This window comes from Syzygium oleosum, unplaced genomic scaffold, assembly GCF_021117445.2.
Source record: "Syzygium oleosum isolate NSW1041296 unplaced genomic scaffold, Sole_v2.1 Sole_v2.02, whole genome shotgun sequence".
NCBI classification, from domain to species: domain Eukaryota; kingdom Viridiplantae; phylum Streptophyta; class Magnoliopsida; order Myrtales; family Myrtaceae; genus Syzygium; species Syzygium oleosum.
This window is the reverse complement of record NW_026607486.1, coordinates 14,077,455-14,097,178: the sequence shown is the minus strand read 5'-3', so window position 1 is coordinate 14,097,178 and position 19,724 is coordinate 14,077,455. Positions and strand designations below refer to the sequence as shown.

At 39.9% G+C, this 19,724-nt stretch overlaps 2 protein-coding genes across 4 annotated transcripts; one reads left to right on the top strand and one right to left on the bottom strand.

Annotated features, from left to right (window-relative positions):
* The first annotated feature begins 3,012 nt into the window (after positions 1-3,012).
* Positions 3,013-7,964, top strand: LOC115681870 (uncharacterized protein At4g15970-like). Its single transcript, XM_030605965.2, has 4 exons — positions 3,013-3,433; positions 4,475-4,840; positions 6,992-7,473; positions 7,589-7,964. Exons 1-4 carry the CDS (start codon positions 3,239-3,241, stop codon positions 7,665-7,667), a joined length of 1,122 nt encoding a protein of 373 aa, XP_030461825.1. The 5' UTR covers positions 3,013-3,238; the 3' UTR covers positions 7,668-7,964.
* A 553-nt stretch (positions 7,965-8,517) lies between these two features.
* Positions 8,518-19,322, bottom strand: LOC115681869 (protein ACCUMULATION AND REPLICATION OF CHLOROPLASTS 3, chloroplastic). Of its 3 annotated transcripts, none has more exons than XM_056308597.1 (16): positions 18,777-19,322; positions 17,836-17,894; positions 16,259-16,323; positions 15,459-15,593; positions 15,191-15,239; positions 14,499-14,611; positions 14,345-14,416; positions 14,061-14,171; positions 13,610-13,788; positions 12,802-13,083; positions 12,641-12,714; positions 12,066-12,466; positions 11,104-11,208; positions 10,881-11,018; positions 9,979-10,145; positions 8,518-9,115 (listed from the first exon to the last, which is right to left on the bottom strand). In XM_056308597.1, exons 1-16 carry the CDS (start codon positions 19,130-19,132, stop codon positions 9,043-9,045), a joined length of 2,379 nt encoding a protein of 792 aa, XP_056164572.1. In that variant the 5' UTR covers positions 19,133-19,322; the 3' UTR covers positions 8,518-9,042. The 3 variants fall into 3 exon arrangements, with proteins under 3 accessions (XP_056164572.1, XP_030461824.1, XP_056164573.1); XM_030605964.2 differs by having other exon boundaries at positions 12,641-12,717; positions 18,777-19,321; XM_056308598.1 differs by lacking the exon at positions 16,259-16,323 and having other exon boundaries at positions 12,641-12,717; positions 18,777-18,916.
* Between the last annotated feature and the right edge of the window lie 402 nt (positions 19,323-19,724).

Sequence of the window (19,724 nt, the reverse complement as noted above, 5' to 3'; positions counted from 1 at the left end):
TACAACACAGAGTGTCGATGACATTTTTCCTGTTCGAGATCAAGTTTAGAGTACCAAAAGAACATTCAGTGATCTGGGAATCAATATGTACTACAAAACCAAAGTTGTAACATCCCAGACAGCATGACCAACTTTAAAGATGTTACCATTACCTACAAAGTGGCTGGAAAGAGAACAGCAAAAGCCATTCTCACTAAGCATCACCTTAGTAAGATATGGGGTCAAACTGTAACATCCCAGACAGCTCTATTATTTTGTACTACTTATCAGAAGTTCACAGCTGTCTAGTGATTTATGCTCAAAAGTTTGAGGGCAGCACGACTATAAAGGGGGACACAACAAATTCATAAAGAGATTGACACATTTTCTTGGTCGAGCCATGTCTGCTCGGTGCTTGAATTTCGGTACACTTAACTGTAGAATCTTAAGAAGTGTTGAACATATGAACCCAAGTCGTTAAGCTCATTTACTGGTGCAAGTCACCCCTGGATACCCCATATCTGTCGGTCTTTGGATCATTTTTAGTTGGCTGTGCACTGACTGCCAGACGCTCAACTGTGCATACATGAATTGTTCCGTTATATCTCATGATTTTAAGGTGAAATCTTCTGAGCATCTTATCGCATTCTCCGGCTCCTGGCCGTGCACTGACTGCCAGATTCTTCACGGTACAGAATCGTCACGAGACCCACACACACCCAATCGTCAAACAGGCATTTCTTCAAACACGTTGTCCACAAAACATATTTCGGCTTCCAAAGAAGCCCCACACAATCTACACACACCCGTACCATGTATAGCGAAATCTACATAGCAAAGCAGAGCTCAGCTTCAACAAAAAATGCTAAAGCTTTACCTCTCGGAGGGAGTGAGCCGCTGGAGAGGAGACGTTTGCTTGCAGCCAAGAGGGGAGAGTGAGAGAGAGGGAGTGAGTTTCACGAACGAGAGAGAGTCGCTGCAGCAGAAGAGACGTAGGGTAAAAAGACAGTAAAAAGCAGAATTTAGGGTTTTTAACGTAGATCCGGTTCTTGGTTCCCGGTTATTCAATTCTAGATTTTCGATCCTCGGTTCGGTTTTACTAAGGAATTGGGAACCGAACCGCACGGTACTGATTTCACCTTTTTTGAAACCGGTAACTACGAAAACGCGAAACCGGATCGGTTCCTATTGAAGGTCCCAGTCTGGTTCTCAATTCTACCCTCATTCTATGCTCATCCCTAACCTTTCATAATCCACATTGTTAAATGTATATCTTTTGCCTTTCTATTGTTTTCTCGATGGAGAACTTTTTAAAGTCTATATATTGGCATGTTCTTTCCTTCATTGTTAATTCCAATAATATAGAAGTATTTTAACAATATGGATCGGGTCGAGTATGAATCAATAAATTTATATTATGAATAAATGGGTCATTACTTTGGTTAATGGGTCAATTTGAATCGGACCATCTCTGACCCGACCCGACCCGATCCAACCCACTCATTTAACAGGTCTACCATCGATATTGCGTCCGCATGGAAAGATAAAAATAGCCAGGGTTACTCCAATTCGCCCAATTTCGATATACAAATAAATCAATGAATCTCTAATTCTAAGAGATATTAGGTATCCACAAGCCGTTTGATATTCAAAGGCCTGCACAAAGATGACTTGTCGAAGCACATCACGACCCAGAGATTGCTGTTTGCGCATATAGTTCAACTTTGAGGGGTGCTCTTTGAGATCGACTTCCTTTGGAATTGCTTTGGGCAATTTTTTTTCCAAGAAAAATTATCCAAAAAGTCCTAAATTTATTCAATACTAAACCTTTTTTAATTTTGCCAATTGAGACCTAAATCTTCTTACATTTTTATCAATTAAGTCCATCCGGTCAATTTTGGCCGAAGTTCGCCGACGTGGACGCCGGCCGTCCTACATGGCACAGTCGGCACCGACGTTCCTAATCGCCAAGGCATGCGAAGAGATGACAAAGACAATCTTAAAGATAATTCGCGTTTCAATACTTTGCACATTGTTTTCTTTGAACCCCGACCTGAGGTCTCAACGAGCAATTATTCGTCGGGAACTCGCAACATCCTAGCAGCGAGTTCGATCAAAAGCCTCGGGAACGGAGAACTTGTTAGCTGATCTGACCAGTTTGCTGTGATCACTATGCGAAACTAGCATCCCTTCAATGGAGTTTCTGATGGAGAATGATGATTTAGTTTCTCATTGAGGCTTGTCATGAGGTGGGGGGGGGGGGGCGTCTTTTACAATTGGCAAAAAGATTTGTGCCATCCATGCAATTTTCAAAATTAGTTTTCCTCCTCTCTACTTATAGATATTTACAGATTCACTCCCAACATTTTTATTTCGGTAAATCAAAAAACATAACAAAGAGATATAATTCATGCCGGCTTCGTTTTTTTTTTACACGAATTATACATCTTATTGGCATACTGATATGGGTTAATACCACGAAAAACCTCAAACTGGTGCACTTGTGATAAATTTATCCCAAACTAATTTTACCCAAACCGGTACACCTATGATAAATTTACCCTCATTTAGTTTCCGTTAATTTTATCGTCAAATTGCCGAGTTGGATTACACTTGGCAGTTAACGGGTGTGCCAATTTGGGGTTCTGCCCTCCGTTTGTAACATGTGTATCAATTTATAATTTTTCGTGGTATAAATTTGTCACAAAGTTTTGGGTTTTCAATGATCAAAAAATTAGTTCGATGTGAATTTGTCACGGGTGTACCGGTTTGGGGTTTTTGGTGGTCATAAAATTAGTTTGGAGTAAAAATTTATCATACGTGTACCAGCTTGGGGTATTTCGTGATATTAACCCGTTAATATTTATTGCGAATTTATTTTGTATGAATAATAATATATTTTTATTTATTTATAGCTGATTTTTTTTTTCATTATTTTGATGGTGATGGCCGACCACTTCTTTCTTCTTTCTTCAGATTGGTCTCTCCTCGAACGTATAAAACCGTAGCATCCCGTAGCATCCAAAGTCTCGGGCTCTCTCTCTCTCTCTCTCTCTGTAACAGCAAACTAACTTCCCCAGTCACCGCCGCTGCTCGCTCGCGCGCACATGGCCGCCGCCGCCGCCGCCGCCTTCTCCGGCGCCTCCCCTCCCGCGGCGATCGGCGGCATTCCGCCGGAGGCGTCGTCGGTCCGCCGCTCCGCCGCTCCTCTCCCGCACTGACGACCCCTGCCCCCCCCGCCCGCGCGCGCGATCTCGACATGCTTGCCCCCGACTGCTGCTCCTCCTCCTCCTCCTCGTCCGCCTCCGTCTCCGCCGCCGCCGCCGCCCTCGCCCCCCGCCGCCGCCGCAACGTCCTCTTCTGCCTCCTCCTCTCCTTCGCCTCGCTCTACTGCTTGATCCTGTACGGCGTCAGCGTCGAGAGCTCCCTCGAAGCTACCGGCGGCTCCTCTCAGGTGAGTTTGGCTCCCTGCCGTTCCTCGGCGAGTGGCGGTCGGTGTTCGGTTTGGTCTCTGGAGTGAAGTTGCTTGTTAATTTACTGATTTTTTTCTGGCGGATTGGTGATCGCCGGCTTTGGATTCTGGCGCTCTGCCTCGAGGTCTCCCTTTTCTGAGTCGAGCTGGTTGCAGCTTTGACATTTCAGTTTGCGATTGTGAAATGAAATGGTATGAATGTCACAGTGAACTGATCGCGATGTGCTTGAACAGCTTTCCCTATCGATGACACTTTGCTTTATAAAAAGAAATTGACTCAACTGATCGCGGTGGTGAATAGCTACATTCTGCTTTTAAGAATTCAACTGGAATCGTCTGTGCATAACGTGGAAGATATCTTAGCAGCTCTTCTGTCTTGTTGCGTTAGTATAGAATTAAATGGCCTTAGATGCCACGAAGCTCAGGTGTACGTGATTTAGCAATATATGTACTGAATGTAGAAAGCTGATGAAGTAACATCGGGATGCAATTTAGTTGATAATCTTGCTTGAACAGAAGTTTAACTAGAAATATTCAAGTAAGCTGCTATCTAGCTCCACACCAGCTGGACGGGATGCAATTTAGTTATTAATCTTGCTTGAAGTTGTCGATCCTTTAGCTTCTCTTCTATAGCAAAATGATGCAGTTTAGTGTTCATTTGGCAGCTAAATTTTTGAAGTGTTGCGTGCATACTCTTTGGAGTTCCTCAATAGTCTCCTGTACCTTCTGTTTTCCCCAGACATTAGTAGACACATTTTCAGCATATCTAATTATTATGCTGTCGAGAGGCATGTAAAGTTCTCACATGTTCCTCGTTATGCTAAAGGTGTTGATAAGCTTGATGTGAGAAATGCCTATATGGAAGCATCTCTTATGACAAAAGTCGAACAAGCATTGTTTCACATGAGCTTTCACCAAAAGATTAGCGCACTTTTCTTCATCTTTTTATGTCCTATGACTTTGTTACATGCGCACTGATGGATTTAAATGTGCTTTATTCCTCGGCAAAACTATTGTATTTAGTATTCCGAGAAATACAGGCTCGACAAAGTTTTGAAGGATGCTGCAATGAAAGACAGAACTGTTATCTTGACAACTCTAAATGAAGCATGGGCTGCTCCCAACTCCACCCTCGATCTCTTCCTCGAAAGCTTTAGAATAGGAGACGGAACTCACGGGCTCTTAAAACATCTGGTGATTATAGCCTTGGACAAGCAGGCCTTTCTACGGTGTGTTGCTGTGCATACTTACTGTGTTGCTCTAACAACTGAGGGAGTTGATTTTTCGGCAGAAGCATACTTCATGACCCCTGATTATTTGAAGATGATGTGGAGAAGGATTGATTTCTTGCGTTCTGTTCTTGAGATGGGGTACAATTTCATCTTCACGGTATGTGAATATCATCTCTTTTCTGATATACATTTTACCTTAAGATATTTGATTCTTGATTGGGCAAATATAACTTACTGATCACAATCACAATGCATCAAGAAAAATGGTACTTGTATTTGAGTTGTCAAAATGCAATTTTACTTGTGTTGTGATAGGTTATAGCATATATTCGGACATGAGAACTAGTTCACTTTTTGTTTGTATTATGCCTGATCCACATCTAGACAAGACACTCTACTGATATACAGTCTCCAACTTAAGATGCCATGCTCAACACAGCTCCTATCTAAGACGGTTGCAGATGTGCTAGGCAGTAAATGAACTACTATGGTACTGATATAAGGAGGCACGAATTCCTTCTGCCTCTTACCTTTGAACAAGTACCTGTCACAATATACTGCTGTTGGTGAAGGTTATTTATAGGAAAAGTCTGTGAGGTACAAAAGTTAGACTTAAAAGAATGTTTATTTGAAAATGTACAGAAACCAACAGTCTCAGATATGGGAAACTTTGACAGCCTGTCTCCTCACATGTTCTAAGTGTGCGGCATAGGGGTTTGAATTAGTCAAAAGCTAAGAGCACTCATGAAGTCTTCGTTTTTTACGAAGTCAGTAGTGGTTCTGATTCTTAGGCTACTTTGATGCTATTGTCGAAGGATGAAAGCTAGTTTCTGCTGGAAAGCGTACATATATAACAGAAAACTGGACAATCCTGATTTTAGTTGTCAAAGTTAGTACCGCAGTTCTCTTGTTAATGCAAACAGTTACTTTGCATCTCAAAATAAAGGATCATAGTAATTATAGCAACAATAGACTATGACAGATGATGAATTAAAAGACAATGCCCCTTCCGACTTATTAGTTTGTGATCCATTAAATTCTTTTGGGAGAAGTGAGTAGAAAAAAAGACCTTACAAGGCATGGAGAGAAGGGGTGGTTCCAGCCCATATGCAAACTAGCTCCGGAAATAAAAGAGAACTCATTGTATATAGGAGGAACGATTTCTATCATGGTATATCAATCTATGAGCCACTGATATAAACTTTGAACAGTTCGTCTTTCATTAATTAACTCTAAAACTATACACTGCATTGTATATGTGGTGCCAAAACTGGAAATGAAGGAAGCACACTGAATCCAGCGACTAGGAATTCCTGCAAGGGATAAAAGCAGGTATACATCTATCTAAGTCTAGTTCTGGTTGTGTAAAGTACCCCACACATTCAGTCTGTCATTTCTTCAGATTTCTAGTTCGACCTTTCTGATTTTGGACACGATTGTAGTTAATTCAAAACAAGAGATCAGTAATTAATAACTTCACGATCATAATGCCAGCAATTGCTGCAGTGTCCTTTCTAGAAGGCCAAAAGGAAAGAAAATTAGTAGAGTGGTGTCAAGAAATAGAAGGCCCTGTGAGAATGAAGAAAGCCGCCCCTGTGCTTAGAGGGCAAAAGGCTCTCAACTCTTTCTTCTTGGTTTTGTAGTAGCTAATCAGTTGGCACACGCTATGTTCTGGGGTTTTTGGATCTTTTTCCAGGTAATTAATTATGCCTATGGGTTGCACCCCTTTAGTCTCTAACTTGGTATATAAGTTTGAATGGTAACACTGGAAATACATTAGAATCTTGGGTGACTTGCTTCCCAATGCTGAGTGATCAGCTTCATCAACTATATTTTAGCTGCAAATGGAGCAATGATTGGGGATCAAAAATCATTTTTAACATCATTTGTTTTTCACAAAATTTTGTACTCCTAGTGAGCGCATCAAATGGACGTAAATATGTTGATGGGCTTGATACTTCTTCCTTAGAAGGGCAGATGGCTAGCCGTCCCTTACACTAGGTTTTTGGAAAATATGTCTGACAACACCAGATCAGATCACACTATTTGCCTATAGCTGTCGTTATCTGCTTCCTCAAGACAAAATTCAGTACATTATATTTTTGCTTATGAAGCACATTCAAGTCTCAAGAGGAGGAAATTTCTATAGCGTGTGGGAAGATGCCAGTAGCCCATTGCTAAAGATTCCCACTCATTTCTCTCTTTCCACCCACCTAAATAAAAGAGAGAGAAAAAAAAGTGATGTGACTTTGTTCCCTCTCAACAACCTTTCCTAGCATTGATACCGTTTCGGTTGTTCTATATCCAGGATGCTGATATATTGTGGTTTAGGAACCCATTTTCGAGATTCTTTGAGGATGCAGATTTCCAGATTGCATGCGATCATTTCCTAGGCGACCCTTACGATATTCAGAACAGACCCAATGGAGGATTTAACTTTGTGAAGTCCAATAACCGGACAATTCAGTTCTACAAGTTCTGGTACTCATCACAGGCAATGTACCCAGGGTACCACGACCAAGATGTCCTTAACTTCATCAAATTCGATCCTTTCATCACAGATATCGGATTGAAAATGAGATTCCTGGATACTATGTACTTTGGTGGGCTTTGTGAACCCAGCAAGGATCTAAATCAAGTGTGCACAATGCATGCAAATTGTTGTTTTGGACTGGACTCCAAGCTTAATGATCTTAGAATGATGCTTCAGGATTGGAAAGATTTTATGTCCCTAACACCAATGTTAAAGAGGTCACTCAATTTGTCCTGGAGTGTTCCGGACAAATGCAGGTAATTTGGGTCTTTTGAATGGCTATCAGTTTTTCTTAGTGGGTTAATTCCCTCAATCATGTTTTGCATAATTTCCTAATTATTATTTTGACCTATTTTTTTCATTTCTTGTCAGTCTCGAAGCACTCATTCAGTATGGTTCGCCAGCAAACAATGTTCGACGGTATGGTTCGCCGGCGAACCATGTCCGATGACGAATGCTACTCTAGAATGGAGTTGTAAATACGCTCAATCTTTTTGAAGCGAAGGTATGCATGTTCCCATGTAGAGACGGTAGAAATTCCTTGTGCACATTTGCACCTTTATACATAGTCCGACAGTTGATTCACTGACATAGTTTCTGGGATAGATTACTTTTAGTTGAATGTACTTTAGTAGAGGCATACAGATACGATTCATCTCTCGAGGCTCGTGTTTCTGTTTTTTTCCTTTTCAATGTGATAAAAAAGAAGGAAAGTACATGACTATCTCGAACTCACATTTGAAGGTCAGCAGCTCATGTAAAACTGATCCTTCAACCTTCAATAATGACGGCTGTGTCATTCAAAACATGTTAATGCATCCTCAACGTCGAAAGGGAGGACTTTCTTAGTACTATCTTGTGTTCTGCACGCACCACATGCAAGATTTTTTTCAAATCCGCTAAGAAGCTCGGAGTGACGCTGCGGCATATGAAGATCAGTCTCGAACCATCATTGATGATGTAGTATATATATCATCGGTGACCTTTCTATCAGAAAGGGTGTAATTGGCCAAGTGGCCAGGCAAAAAAGCAAGAGTTAGCTCTTTTGCCCAATATGTTCAGTAGTTTACTTTCTTGTCCTTCTGGTCATCGGTCCCCAACTTCTGTTATCTCCAATATGCCAACTTGACCAATTGTTTCGCACGTAAGTTCGATCCACACATAGAAACCTCTCTCTCTCTCTCTCTCTCTCTCTCTCTCTCTCTCTCTCTCTCTCTCTCTCTCTCTCTCTCTCTCTCTCTCATGTGCGCGTGCGCCCGCGCACACCATGTTATTCTGTAAGCCGAAAAACTCCCCATGAGTTGACAAGGTCAATGACTAAAGTACTGTTTTTAGAATGCTTTATATTGCTGATTGACCGGAAGTTGGGAGCCTTAGAGATTAACTATGAACTAGAAATTTCTCTCTCAAACCAGTGAACTTTACAGGTACTCTGCTGTCTGCATTGTTCCATTTTCACATGGCCACTGAAGATCGACAAACAAGTATTAAGTGGTTTCTGTGAACAAAACTAGCATCGACGGGAAAGAGTACGGTGGAACTTTAAATTCAGCTGTGATATCTGAGTGTACAGAGGCCGGTCATCACTTTTGTACAGTGGCTGGTCATCACTTGCCCTTTATACATCTATCAACAAACAGATGCGGTCTCGATCCATGCTCCACACAATATTGATACGGAGGAAATGTCGCGGAAGAGCTGAACTTGTGTCATCAACCCCGACTCGTGACATTGATCCTTGTCCAAAAGAGCAAGCCGAATCTCTTGGTCCGCTTCAGCTGGAGTACCTTCCCTCAATTAATGCTCGCTTCCTGCTTCCCACGCCTCTATAAAACATCATTATCGGAATCTAATTGCGTATGGCTTAGCAGAACACCTTGGTCCCAGATCTCGAGGTACCTGTGTCCATAAATAGTTGCGCAGGAGAAGAAATAGGTTATCAGCCCCACCATCTCAGCACAAACAGCAAATTCATAGAAAAACAAGTTAAGATCAGAGATAACAAATATGATTTGTACAATCAAAGCCGATTGACAGCAAAGTCGCTCTGACAGACACGAAAGCTGATTCTGTAAGTGATAACATGCATTATTTGGATGTACCCCAGCAGAGTACCCCAGCACAGTTCTCAGGTACATACGGACCCTGGAATACTATACAGCCCAGTATAACAGCTGACAGGCTCATTTAATTGACAAAAGAGTAATTGTGTAATGCATTATGCTGCGGACACTACAAAACTACATGAACATCATAAAAATAATGACAAATACAATATAGAATTTTCAGTGATTCGATAATTCAACAGGGGGACATCGTATATGATTACGTGAATCCCGGGGGAACAGAACTAATATCTTGATTTTCAATATTCCAATTGTCGTGATACTAGCAAGAAAAATTGCTTCACCAAACCCAGCATGAAATGTTTCAAGTTTGGGTTGGGTTGCCTCCGTTTTTTTCTGAACTGGAAAGAACTTCGCGCGCACCCGTTCTTTTACTAAGGTTTTCAGGAGGGTTAGTTTTTGCTGGGTTCACTAAGGATATGGACCAACCAAAGGAAAGTAAAAATTTCTGAGTACATTAGGCATACGAAAAACTAAAATAGACATGTCAATTTAGATACTGCAGAATCTATTCCGATGAAATTTACACATTTCAATGCATTTTATGCATTTTCCCCCAAAAAAAGCTAGCGAATGATGAACATATCGGCTTTAGCATTTATGAGAAAATACGATCCCACTCAAAACACCAAATACCTGTCTCCATTAACTTCAATGCAAAGGAAACGGCCGTGTCGCCATCCATCTTCAAACTGGCCGAACCAAACATCACCAGATTTTGTGTAGAAGCGCCCTTCACCATTGGCCTTCCCCTTCCAAAAGTTTGCAAACCATCGGTCGCCAGTGTGAAAATAAAACCACCCCTGCATGAGCATTGAAATGGTACCATTACGTTGCCTAATAAGTACCTTAAATGGTCTAATTCATATTCATATCTGGTGAATGAATTTTTAACGATTACTGATCTTATGATTGAAGCAAAACATATGGAACTCGATTTACCTAGAAGCTGAAAAAAGAAAAAACTGAATATCGCAGAATTGATGAGACAAAAGAAATAATTCTTACAGACATTAGCAGACAAGACACTTGCATTTCTCACAAAAGGTTCAAAATGAGCACATTGCTTGCATCTAGGCAGTATAAAGAAAAGCTCATCTTTCAATCTCAACATCTCTAGAACATAACTAGCTGTAGAAAATTGTGGAACCATTGTTAAGTTATGTAAAAACATAAGTTGTTAGATGAAAGCATGATTTGCGGTTAAATGCTCGAACACTCTCCTTTACACGTAAGCTATACCTTTGACCTACTACTAAAACATAGAAATGAATTATACACGGGGAGACATATAAGGACAAAGATATTCGAACACAAGATCAGTTGTTCTAATACCATGTAGAAGTTGTGAGACCACTACCAACTTATCCAATAGCTTAAGTAGTTAGATGGAATGGATCCAAAAAAGTAGTTAGATGGAGGAGTGGCTTAATATTTAATCGCTGTTACACAAGTCAAAACAGATTCATCCTTGAACAGGAATATAACCCTAGAAATTTTAAATTAGCAAAATGATTTAGAACAGAAATTTGCCAAACCTTTCCATGCATTACATCATCCCTCCAGGATCCCTGGAACACATCCCCATTGCTGAAGCAATACGTACCAGAACCCGACTTCTTACCATAGCGCCACATACCATCATATATGCTTCCATCGCTGACAACCAGACGGCCCTATACATATTAATCCATGCGCCACAGTCATATGCTTTCTTCATTTATGACAAAAAGCACAGCAAAGCCTTCTTGGGGGCAGTACCTTTCCTTCTGGAAGACCGCCCTGGCATCGTCCTCGATAGATACCTCCTCTATATTTCATCTCCACATTAGGATTCCATGTTTTTGGAGAAGATCGTTCAGCTTCCTGCAGCAGAACTAGAACCTTGAATGGAAACCACCACAATCTTTGTAACTATGTACTGATTCTTGTCAAAAAATACAGATGATGCGATTATGTTGAATTGTGACCTCTTATTTCAGATAAGAGTATATTACTATGGAAGGAGATATTAGCAAACTTAAGCTTAAAGAAAATATTCCAGTTACACGATACAAATTGCCAGGAGATCAATCGTACTGAAATGTGATCACGATAAGGGAAAACTGGAATTGCTGGAAGTTTCTCAAGCAAGGGCAACAAGGCTAAAAAATTAGAGGACACAATCTGTCTTTTTCCCTAGGATCCATCACACACCCTAAAGACCTGAATTATTAATTTATAAGAGAAATAAATAGTGGAGAAAAAGAAATTCATAAGTATAAACATTAACATCATTAATAAACATAACTAACACTTCAACAACAGCAAACAAATAAAAGAAAAAATAAGATAACATGATGCCACAAAACTTGAAAGTGTTCTGATATTCATTGCTGTTCATCTTCATCTTCAGTATCAAATCCAGGCAAGCCAATTTCAGTTTAATTAGATTATTGCCGTATTAAAAATCTAGCAAACAATCCCTTACCAAAAAAAAAAAATCTAGCAAACAACAATATGTGAAGCAAGCGGTGTTTAATCAGATATCCTCAAGAAAAGAAGATATACGAAATATCTTTGACATAGTCACTTCTCTTGATCACTCTTAAAGATCAAGAAAATAGAAATGTTGTTCTGCCTGTATGCAAAAGATGCTTCTTGTGCCAACTTTAAAGCCAAACCAAAAAACAAAACGCTTCTCGAAACAATTTCTAGTGCAGAATTTAAAGAAAAAAGATTACCAACATCGACGCTGCACGAGCAGAAAGATTTCCTTGTTTCTGGTGAACATCTGGACGTTTTCCCTGTATCAACGTTGACGCAGCATCATAGAAATCCTTCACTGCTCCAAACCCTACATCGGCCAACCCACTCCAAGAAGACGCACTTGAATCATCAAGTGATTGGGCTTCCACAACATTCTCACTTTCCTGAATTGCATTTTGCACTGAATTTGCAATATTCTGACTGTCTTTCAGCTCATTTGAAGGCTTTACACCAACTGGAAGCTGAAAGACGCTCATGGTATTAAGCATTGAACTAGAAGAGTCATGTGCCCTTTCTCTTGCCCACTCCCGTGCCACCTCATATCCAGGTGTGAAGTTCCAAGAGTTAAGTGGCTCTCTTTGAAAGGATGGACTTCCTAAACAGGGAATTTTAACCAATTTAGTTAAGAAAATTCATATATAGAGTCTAACAAGCAAGTCGAGGAAGACAACAGGCACCACATTCAGATTTTACATGCTGAAATTATTTCCTAATTACCAGTGCATAAAGTAATGTAAGGATATCATACAAGAGTACTTCTATGTTATACCTTCAGGAAGTCGATCATCCAAAATCCGCAACTCTGCATTGCTCTCTGAGAATTGAACCTCGCCTTGCTCATATCTTCTGCATTGTCCATTAAAAGCACTGTAAAATGCAAGAATTTATAGCTAGACAGCTAAAGCTGTTGCAATGAGAAAGCTCTCAAACCTGGATGAATAGATTTCATTGCTTTCTCCTTTGGCTGATGATTCAGGCTCTCCAGAATCAAACGCAGATCCTTGTCCTCTACTGTTTACAGCTACACCACTTTGCACTTCATCTAAGTCTAGCACACTTGTCACTTGAGAAGGATCTGCAGCTTCAAAATAACTTTTCCCCTGACTTCCGTTTAACTGTGGCTGTTGCTTTCCGAAAAGATTCAAGACAAAAGGGAAACTTTGAGCTAGTCTGGACAATATGCTGCTCTTCCGAGGGTTCCCATCTCCATGACTGATTAGATGGTACAGAAGTCAAAACTCAAAATAAGAGACATAATTTCGGCAACAAGTCCTTAAATGGTGATACCAAAGTTTCTGTTGTAGAGATGCTAACAGTAGAAAGAAGGTAAAACAGCTAGCTCGTTTTGATCCAAGGACGGAAAAAACTCTACTTGACTCATAACAAGTTAAACTGCAGAAAAGATGAATTAAAAAAAAAAACTTGGTCCCAGCAAGAAACTTATTCCAGTTCGAAATGATCAGAAGTGACGACTACCGAGTCAAAACGTCGAACAATGTCAAAATGATTATTTCACAGATTCTACACGCATCAACAGAGCAAAGAATGTCCATTGAATTCTAAAGCCTCTTTAAAGCTGGAGTAGTGTCATTTACCAAGATCTTTATTTGCCTTAAACTATTCCAATGAAGGCAAGTTGACAGTCCTTTTTCAATAAGATGGAACCCAGTTCAAAATTGATAAGATACTAATGCATATGCAACATATTGAGCTTTTGCTATTCCATTAGGACTCTTACCCTACAGTAACAACCGTTGTTACCAGCACATTCGCCTCCAAAGTAGGCTCCTGAACCACGGAAACAATAACTTCCTTTTGGTATTTTGTAACTTGACGAAAAGTTTCCAGAAAGGCTTTTAGATTGAGTTGGTTGCCACCTGAACTGGTTAGGATGCATATGACTATCCCATTAAAGTCCTGTAACCAAATAAGAGGGAAAAAAAGGGGTAGCAAACAATTAGCAGATAAATTAAAGCAGCATGTAAGAAAAGAAGGCAGTTAAATTCATCACAAAATTGTAATTCATTATTGTTATTTTTCCATTGAGGGAATGGGAGGGCTTGGGACACTAACATAGCAATTGTTACTTGGTCACAAAATTAGTATTCTATTCAAGGTGGCATCCAATTTAAGAACTGCCCGCTGCATTTGAAACGCTAAGTTCTGAAGTAAAAGAACATCAGCATTACCTCAACCCCATGACTAAGAAATGGGCAGTCATATATCGCTTGCAAAATTGAGGTTTTGATGTTGTAACCACTACCAAATCCAATCTTTCCTTCTTTGCATCTTTCCAGGGCCTAACACAGTTGCAAAGCCAAATTAATGAAAGGAAAAAATATTAAATAAAAAAAAGGTTTGTCATGTAGAGCAAATAATGAGTTCTTATATAGATAGCAGTGAGACAACACTGAGAAAGCAAAAAAGGAATCGTCAGAATCCGATATAAACATGAGCATGTATTGGAACTCACTTCCATGACCTCAGTGATCTTCAGTTCTTTCGTACTGTTCTGCATCAAGTCCAAATGTTTTTTGTGGACATCCTGAAGATACCAGGTGATAGAAAATGAAAGACAAAATCACCAATTCCAGGAGAGAGACAATGAACCAGAAAGGGAAACTTACAGATGTAAGAATAGAGATAGCATTTATAGCCAAGAGAACTGCATTATTTGCCGTTCTCACAGCCTCATCAAGCGTAACCAAATCTTTTTGAAGCAGCAGGTCAGTGTCAATATCTGCAAGGCTACATTCCATAAGTGGGAACCCTTTTGAGCTGAAGCAGTGACTATTAGTAATGATATGAGGAAATGTAGAATAAGAAAGTTTCAATTGATGAGATCTGCAGGTTATGAAATTGAAGTTAAATGGATTTAAATGAATTTACCACAAGACATCAATTTAAATTTCTTACCGAAGCTCTAAACAATAGATGGTTTGGTTTCTCCCATTGTATACCTCTTATATTTAGATCGAGCAAAATGAGTTAAAGTAGCTTAGTACATCTATAAACAGAAGTTAATGACAAATGGATATTCGAAATAATATAATTGCTCCTTTGACTGAACGCTCTCTTAACTCCTCTGCTATATTATATTACCAAAACCCATTTTTAAGACTGAGGAACAATAGTATGATTTGTTCTAGCAACCTCCTCAATTATCCTAAACCATTTTACCTCAGGACAATTCCAGCTGAAATTCACAAGCAATTATCTATTAGACAACAGGCAGTCAAAGTAACTCCAGACTACTAAATCTTATTTTATCACAAAGTCTAAGTATGTTATCCTTGAAAGAACAGAAAAGATTACTCACTTATGCAAAAAGTTGTATGCCCTTTAAGTTTGTCAACCAAGTCTTTGACCTGCAGAATAATTTTGTAGACAAAAGTATTAAAAACACCAACCATGAATGCATAAAAGAAAAAAAGAAAATCTGTCATTTGCAAGATTAGCAATGAAGCCCTATTTGGAGGATCCAACAAATCTATACCCATCAATGTTCATCTCCATAACATTGTTTAATCTTTTCCAATTCAAATTTTTGGTATTCTGAGCATGAAATGTACAAAAGCAGATGTTACCTCATCTTGCCGCCTTCTTCCTTCAAAGCTGAAAGGTTTCAGAAAAACAGCAACTGCAAATCCATTTGCAGATTTGACTCGTCTCAGAATATCCAAGGCTATAGTATGATCCAAGCCATATCCTGCGCCAGCAACCTAACAAGAGAAGGGAGAAAAGAGGGAACATCACCAGCAGTTCAAAAATTTAAGGACAAGCATTAACACAATCGGTATATGTTATTGTCTGGCTAAGAGAAGGATGTAAGGTAACCTTAAAATATTGTAAGCACATTTCAAAGGCATGTCCCGTTAAAATGATGGCATACCCTCTGTGCACTTTGAAATGAGAACCACTCTATATTCGTGCATTCAACTCCAATGGTTTTTCTAGATGCAATTTGTAAGCCTTTCATCAATTTCAGAGCACATATATAGCAAAAGATCTCAGTGGTTGGATGAAGGGTTTGCAGAGTAAGAATTGGTCATGGACCAAGTCTTAGAGAAAAAGGGTCTAATCTAACACAAAGGATGTCTCCAAGTGAATTCTTTTGCAAAATAAAATTGAGACAAACGACGCAATAAAATGTGTAGCTGTAATTATGGAAAAAATTAACCCACTTCATGCTATCTGCTTCATGTTACCATAATTTGTGCAAGCTTAATAGGAAGACTTTATTTGTATTCATAGAAAAAAAACCATTATAACCTTCAAAGTGCATAGAGGGTGTGCCATCATATTGATTATATAGAAAGCATAGCAGAATGATAACAGAATCCTCACAAAGAAAGAGTTCTAACTTATAGTTGAGGAATGTACAAACAAGAATTATAGCCTTCGGAGAAGACTGCATGATATGCGGAGCTTCCACAAGACTGGGAGAAGCATCTACAACAAAAAAAATCAGGGATTTAATGATATAATCAGCAGAAAGTAAATGTTTATGCAAATACTTCCCCCTATGTGCCACAAAGATGGTTCAATGTAAACTGCCACACTGAAATTGAGAGAGTAATCATCCCAAAGTATCATTATCAGACTCAAAATTTTCCCATAGCATTGCTGTGAAGCTAAAGCTAATTCACTTGTTTTTTGCACTCTACACTTCAAGCTATTGCAATTTACAACCTACATCTAAAACCATAATCCAGCAAAACCTAAATTTTGAGGGAACCAGATAAAAGTTCATCATCTAGATTAATTCCAAAGTTATCGATCAGGGATCTGTTACTTCTATAGAAGCATGAGCAGTTCATTTGGAAGCTGGTTCCCTTATTTTTCATGGGGCTAGAAACTAAAATGAGAAATTAGCTTTTGATGTCTTTATAATGCTGTCTCTGATTTCCTCATTTAGAAGCTGAATCCCTTATTTTTCACGTGTATAGAGATCACAGAGAAAGGCTTTTTATCATAACCGTGTCTTTGCTTTACTTAAAAAATTGCATAAACAGAAGCAGAGAGATTCTCCCAGAAAAACGTAGAAGACTTCCAAAAATTGAAAACTCAAGTCACTCTTCCTTCGACGTGAAATTTTCCAAACACTCATTGATCCATAAACAGGCGTAAAGATGAAAAACCAATGTAGAAGACCAGTAAGGAGCCCTCTTACTCTTAAGTGGATGAATCAACAGCAAAATCAAAAGTTCTAATTTGGCTACTCCTCTTTTTCTTTTTCTTTTTTGACATACAATTCTAATTTGGCTACTCAATCTTTGAAATTTTGAGCACTTCATCCCCTCGGGCTAAGAAAAAAAGAACCAACTTCAGACATAAAGGACACAGTAACCTAATTGACTGTAAATTAGCACATTTAAGCGTCTTTTGCATTCCAGGCATCTAAAAAAGTTGGTATTCAAGCATCTAAGGATGTTTAAGACGGTATTAGCAAAAATGGTACTCCATATATTTCACGCCAAATCCTTGAAATTTCATGTCCCCATCTCTCAAACTCTTCTAGATGACTGGTACTATATATTCGCAGATGAAAAAGATGGGATAAGAATTGACCTTCGTCGTTCATAATAAAAGTATAAAGAAGATAGATATGTACTATGTTACATAAGTTGCATCCATTTTGCCTCAACTGCTGAGTGTCAAATGAAGAAAACTTTTTCAGTTGCGGTATTGACAGTGATCCATTCATAAATCGCACATCAGACATCTCTGACTGAGCTCAAATTTATGAGCTCCTTAGAATGAGAATATCGACCAGCCTACAACTTTAACTGTGATTATAAAAAAGAGTTTGCATGACTCCACTTATAAGTTTTAAGCAATGAAATATCCAATCAGCCTTTCTGTTTTATCACTAAACAGACCTTGTTGGATTAGAAACCAATCTAAGAAACAAATAATAGGAACAGATACAATAGAATCAGTGCAGAGAACCAGAAATTAAACCTTTTTCAAGCGTCCGCTGCTGTAGTAGCACCTTTGTTGGATCATTCCTTATAATATTCCTGCAAAATAGTAGTTTTCTAGATGATGTACATGAATATCACATGAAAAATTGGGAATGTTCTAGAATAGCTAATCGGCACTTTGCAATAAAGAACATCACCAATAAATGCATTCAATCACTAGAAAATTTCTCTGATCTGGAAGTCGCCACTTTCTTTGTTAAATAAAATCAAAGTTCCCCTCCTAAGTTACTACAATGGTAGTTTCCCTAACGAAGATCCGGGCATTTACCAAAGATCTATCAAGTCCAGCAAAACATGCGTGGCAACATACGATTGCTAAATGCAGTAGGAAAAAAATTGGAAAACCGTCCTGATTATCGACTAAGCTGAACATGCAACCTTCTACAAGTCAATCATTATAGTTCTTCATAATGTGCCCTTTGACACGTGCCAATGATTATTGACGACGCTAAACGTGCGATCTTCTGCGACTCGATCGTGTGATTTCCATCATCTTGGGAGTCCAAACTACTGGGTAAGCAACTCCGACGGACTACCACCTCAATGGATCCAAGTCCAACAATGTCAAACAGCGATATAATCGCATAGAAAGCACCGAACAGACCAGCACTTTTTAAAAAAGAGTCTTTGACAAATAACTTAACCACAAGTTCATATCTTCTGAGGTTTTTCGTTTCGCAGATGTCAATTCAATGTGAGACTCTTATCCTCATCGCAATACCTTCATGTCAGGAAACCTACGAGCTACCGCTTACTGATCCTAAGCTACGTTACAAAGAACGAACATATGTAGATGAAGCTTTTAGACATACAACATCCATTCTTTCAACTGCTACCCTCGTACCAAGCCAACCCAACACCATTCCGAACAGAGCATTGAAGTGTCACCAGAATTCAAAGAAGAGAAACGGGTATTACCAGAAACGCACGGATTCGAACCCAAAAGGCGAATCCAAGCAGAAATCAAGAACAGCGTCCTTTCGACTGCCAACGCCAATCACCTCCACGAACTGGGCATCCCCGCCGCCGCCGCCCACCCTCTCGTCGTCCCCAATTTGCTCCCCGTTCAATCTAACCCGAACCGAGAACGGCGCGGCGCCGGCGCCGGAAACCTCGCACCTCTCCCCCGAACCTCCGCGCTCACGGCGAGACGACGGAGGGAAGGACAGACAATGGGATCGGAGACGACGGAGCGAGGGGGGAGGCGAAGCGGCGGCGGCGGCTGTTCGGCGGGCCGTTGCCGGGCTGAGGTGGAGGCAAAGCGGGCGGGACATGGCCGGACAATGCGGCTTTTTCCGTCGGGTTTCTTCAGGCGAAAAATCCGGTCTTTGGTGCGAATGTGACGCCGGAGGCGAAGGAGTGGTTCATCTTTTTTTGGGCTCGGAACTGAACTCTGTGAAGCTCTCCCAGCGCAGGCTTTGGTTGATATCTTCAATGGTTCGGAGATTCAATTTTTTGAAAACCCATGTTGAGTACTATGCATGATGTTTTGAAGGATCTAAGGGCACATTTGGCAAATTGCCAAATAATGAAAATTTCCGTTTTTTTGTTCTCAAAATCAGTTTAGGAATAGAAATTCGTTTGTTAAATTTTTTGTTCCTGGGCACAAATTTGCAAAAAGTTGTTCATAAAATCAGTTTTGGAACAGAATCAAAAAGCCAAAAAAAAGTAGCTTCTTGATTCTTGGAACAATTTTTCCATTTCTGATTGTTTTTGATTTTTTTTTTACTTTTTGTTCTTCTTTTTCCTGGCCTGTCGTCGGCCGGTTGCCGGCCACAGGCCAGGGCCAGCGAGGGTGTCGTGGCCCTCGCCAGTGGCCGGTGAGAATCCCCCTCACCGCCTGGGCAAGGCCGGCTCGCAGTCGCG

Excerpts from the sequence above, each read along its gene's own strand:
- LOC115681869 (XM_030605964.2), bottom strand. The coding sequence starts at position 19,132 with ATGTCCCGCCCGCTTTGCCTCCACCTCAGCCCGGCAACGGCCCGCCGA. Across the intron at positions 16,324-17,835 it reads GCAGCGGACGCTTGAAAAAG|ATGCTTCTCCCAGTCTTGTG; the intron begins GTTTAATTTCTG and ends TTTTTGTTGTAG. Across the intron at positions 14,417-14,498 it reads CTATCTCTATTCTTACATCT|GATGTCCACAAAAAACATTT; the intron begins GTAAGTTTCCCT and ends TGGTATCTTCAG.
- LOC115681870 (XM_030605965.2), top strand. The coding sequence starts at position 3,239 with ATGCTTGCCCCCGACTGCTGCTCCTCCTCCTCCTCCTCGTCCGCCTCC. Across the intron at positions 3,434-4,474 it reads CTACCGGCGGCTCCTCTCAG|TATTCCGAGAAATACAGGCT; the intron begins GTGAGTTTGGCT and ends TATTGTATTTAG. Across the intron at positions 4,841-6,991 it reads GGTACAATTTCATCTTCACG|GATGCTGATATATTGTGGTT; the intron begins GTATGTGAATAT and ends TTCTATATCCAG.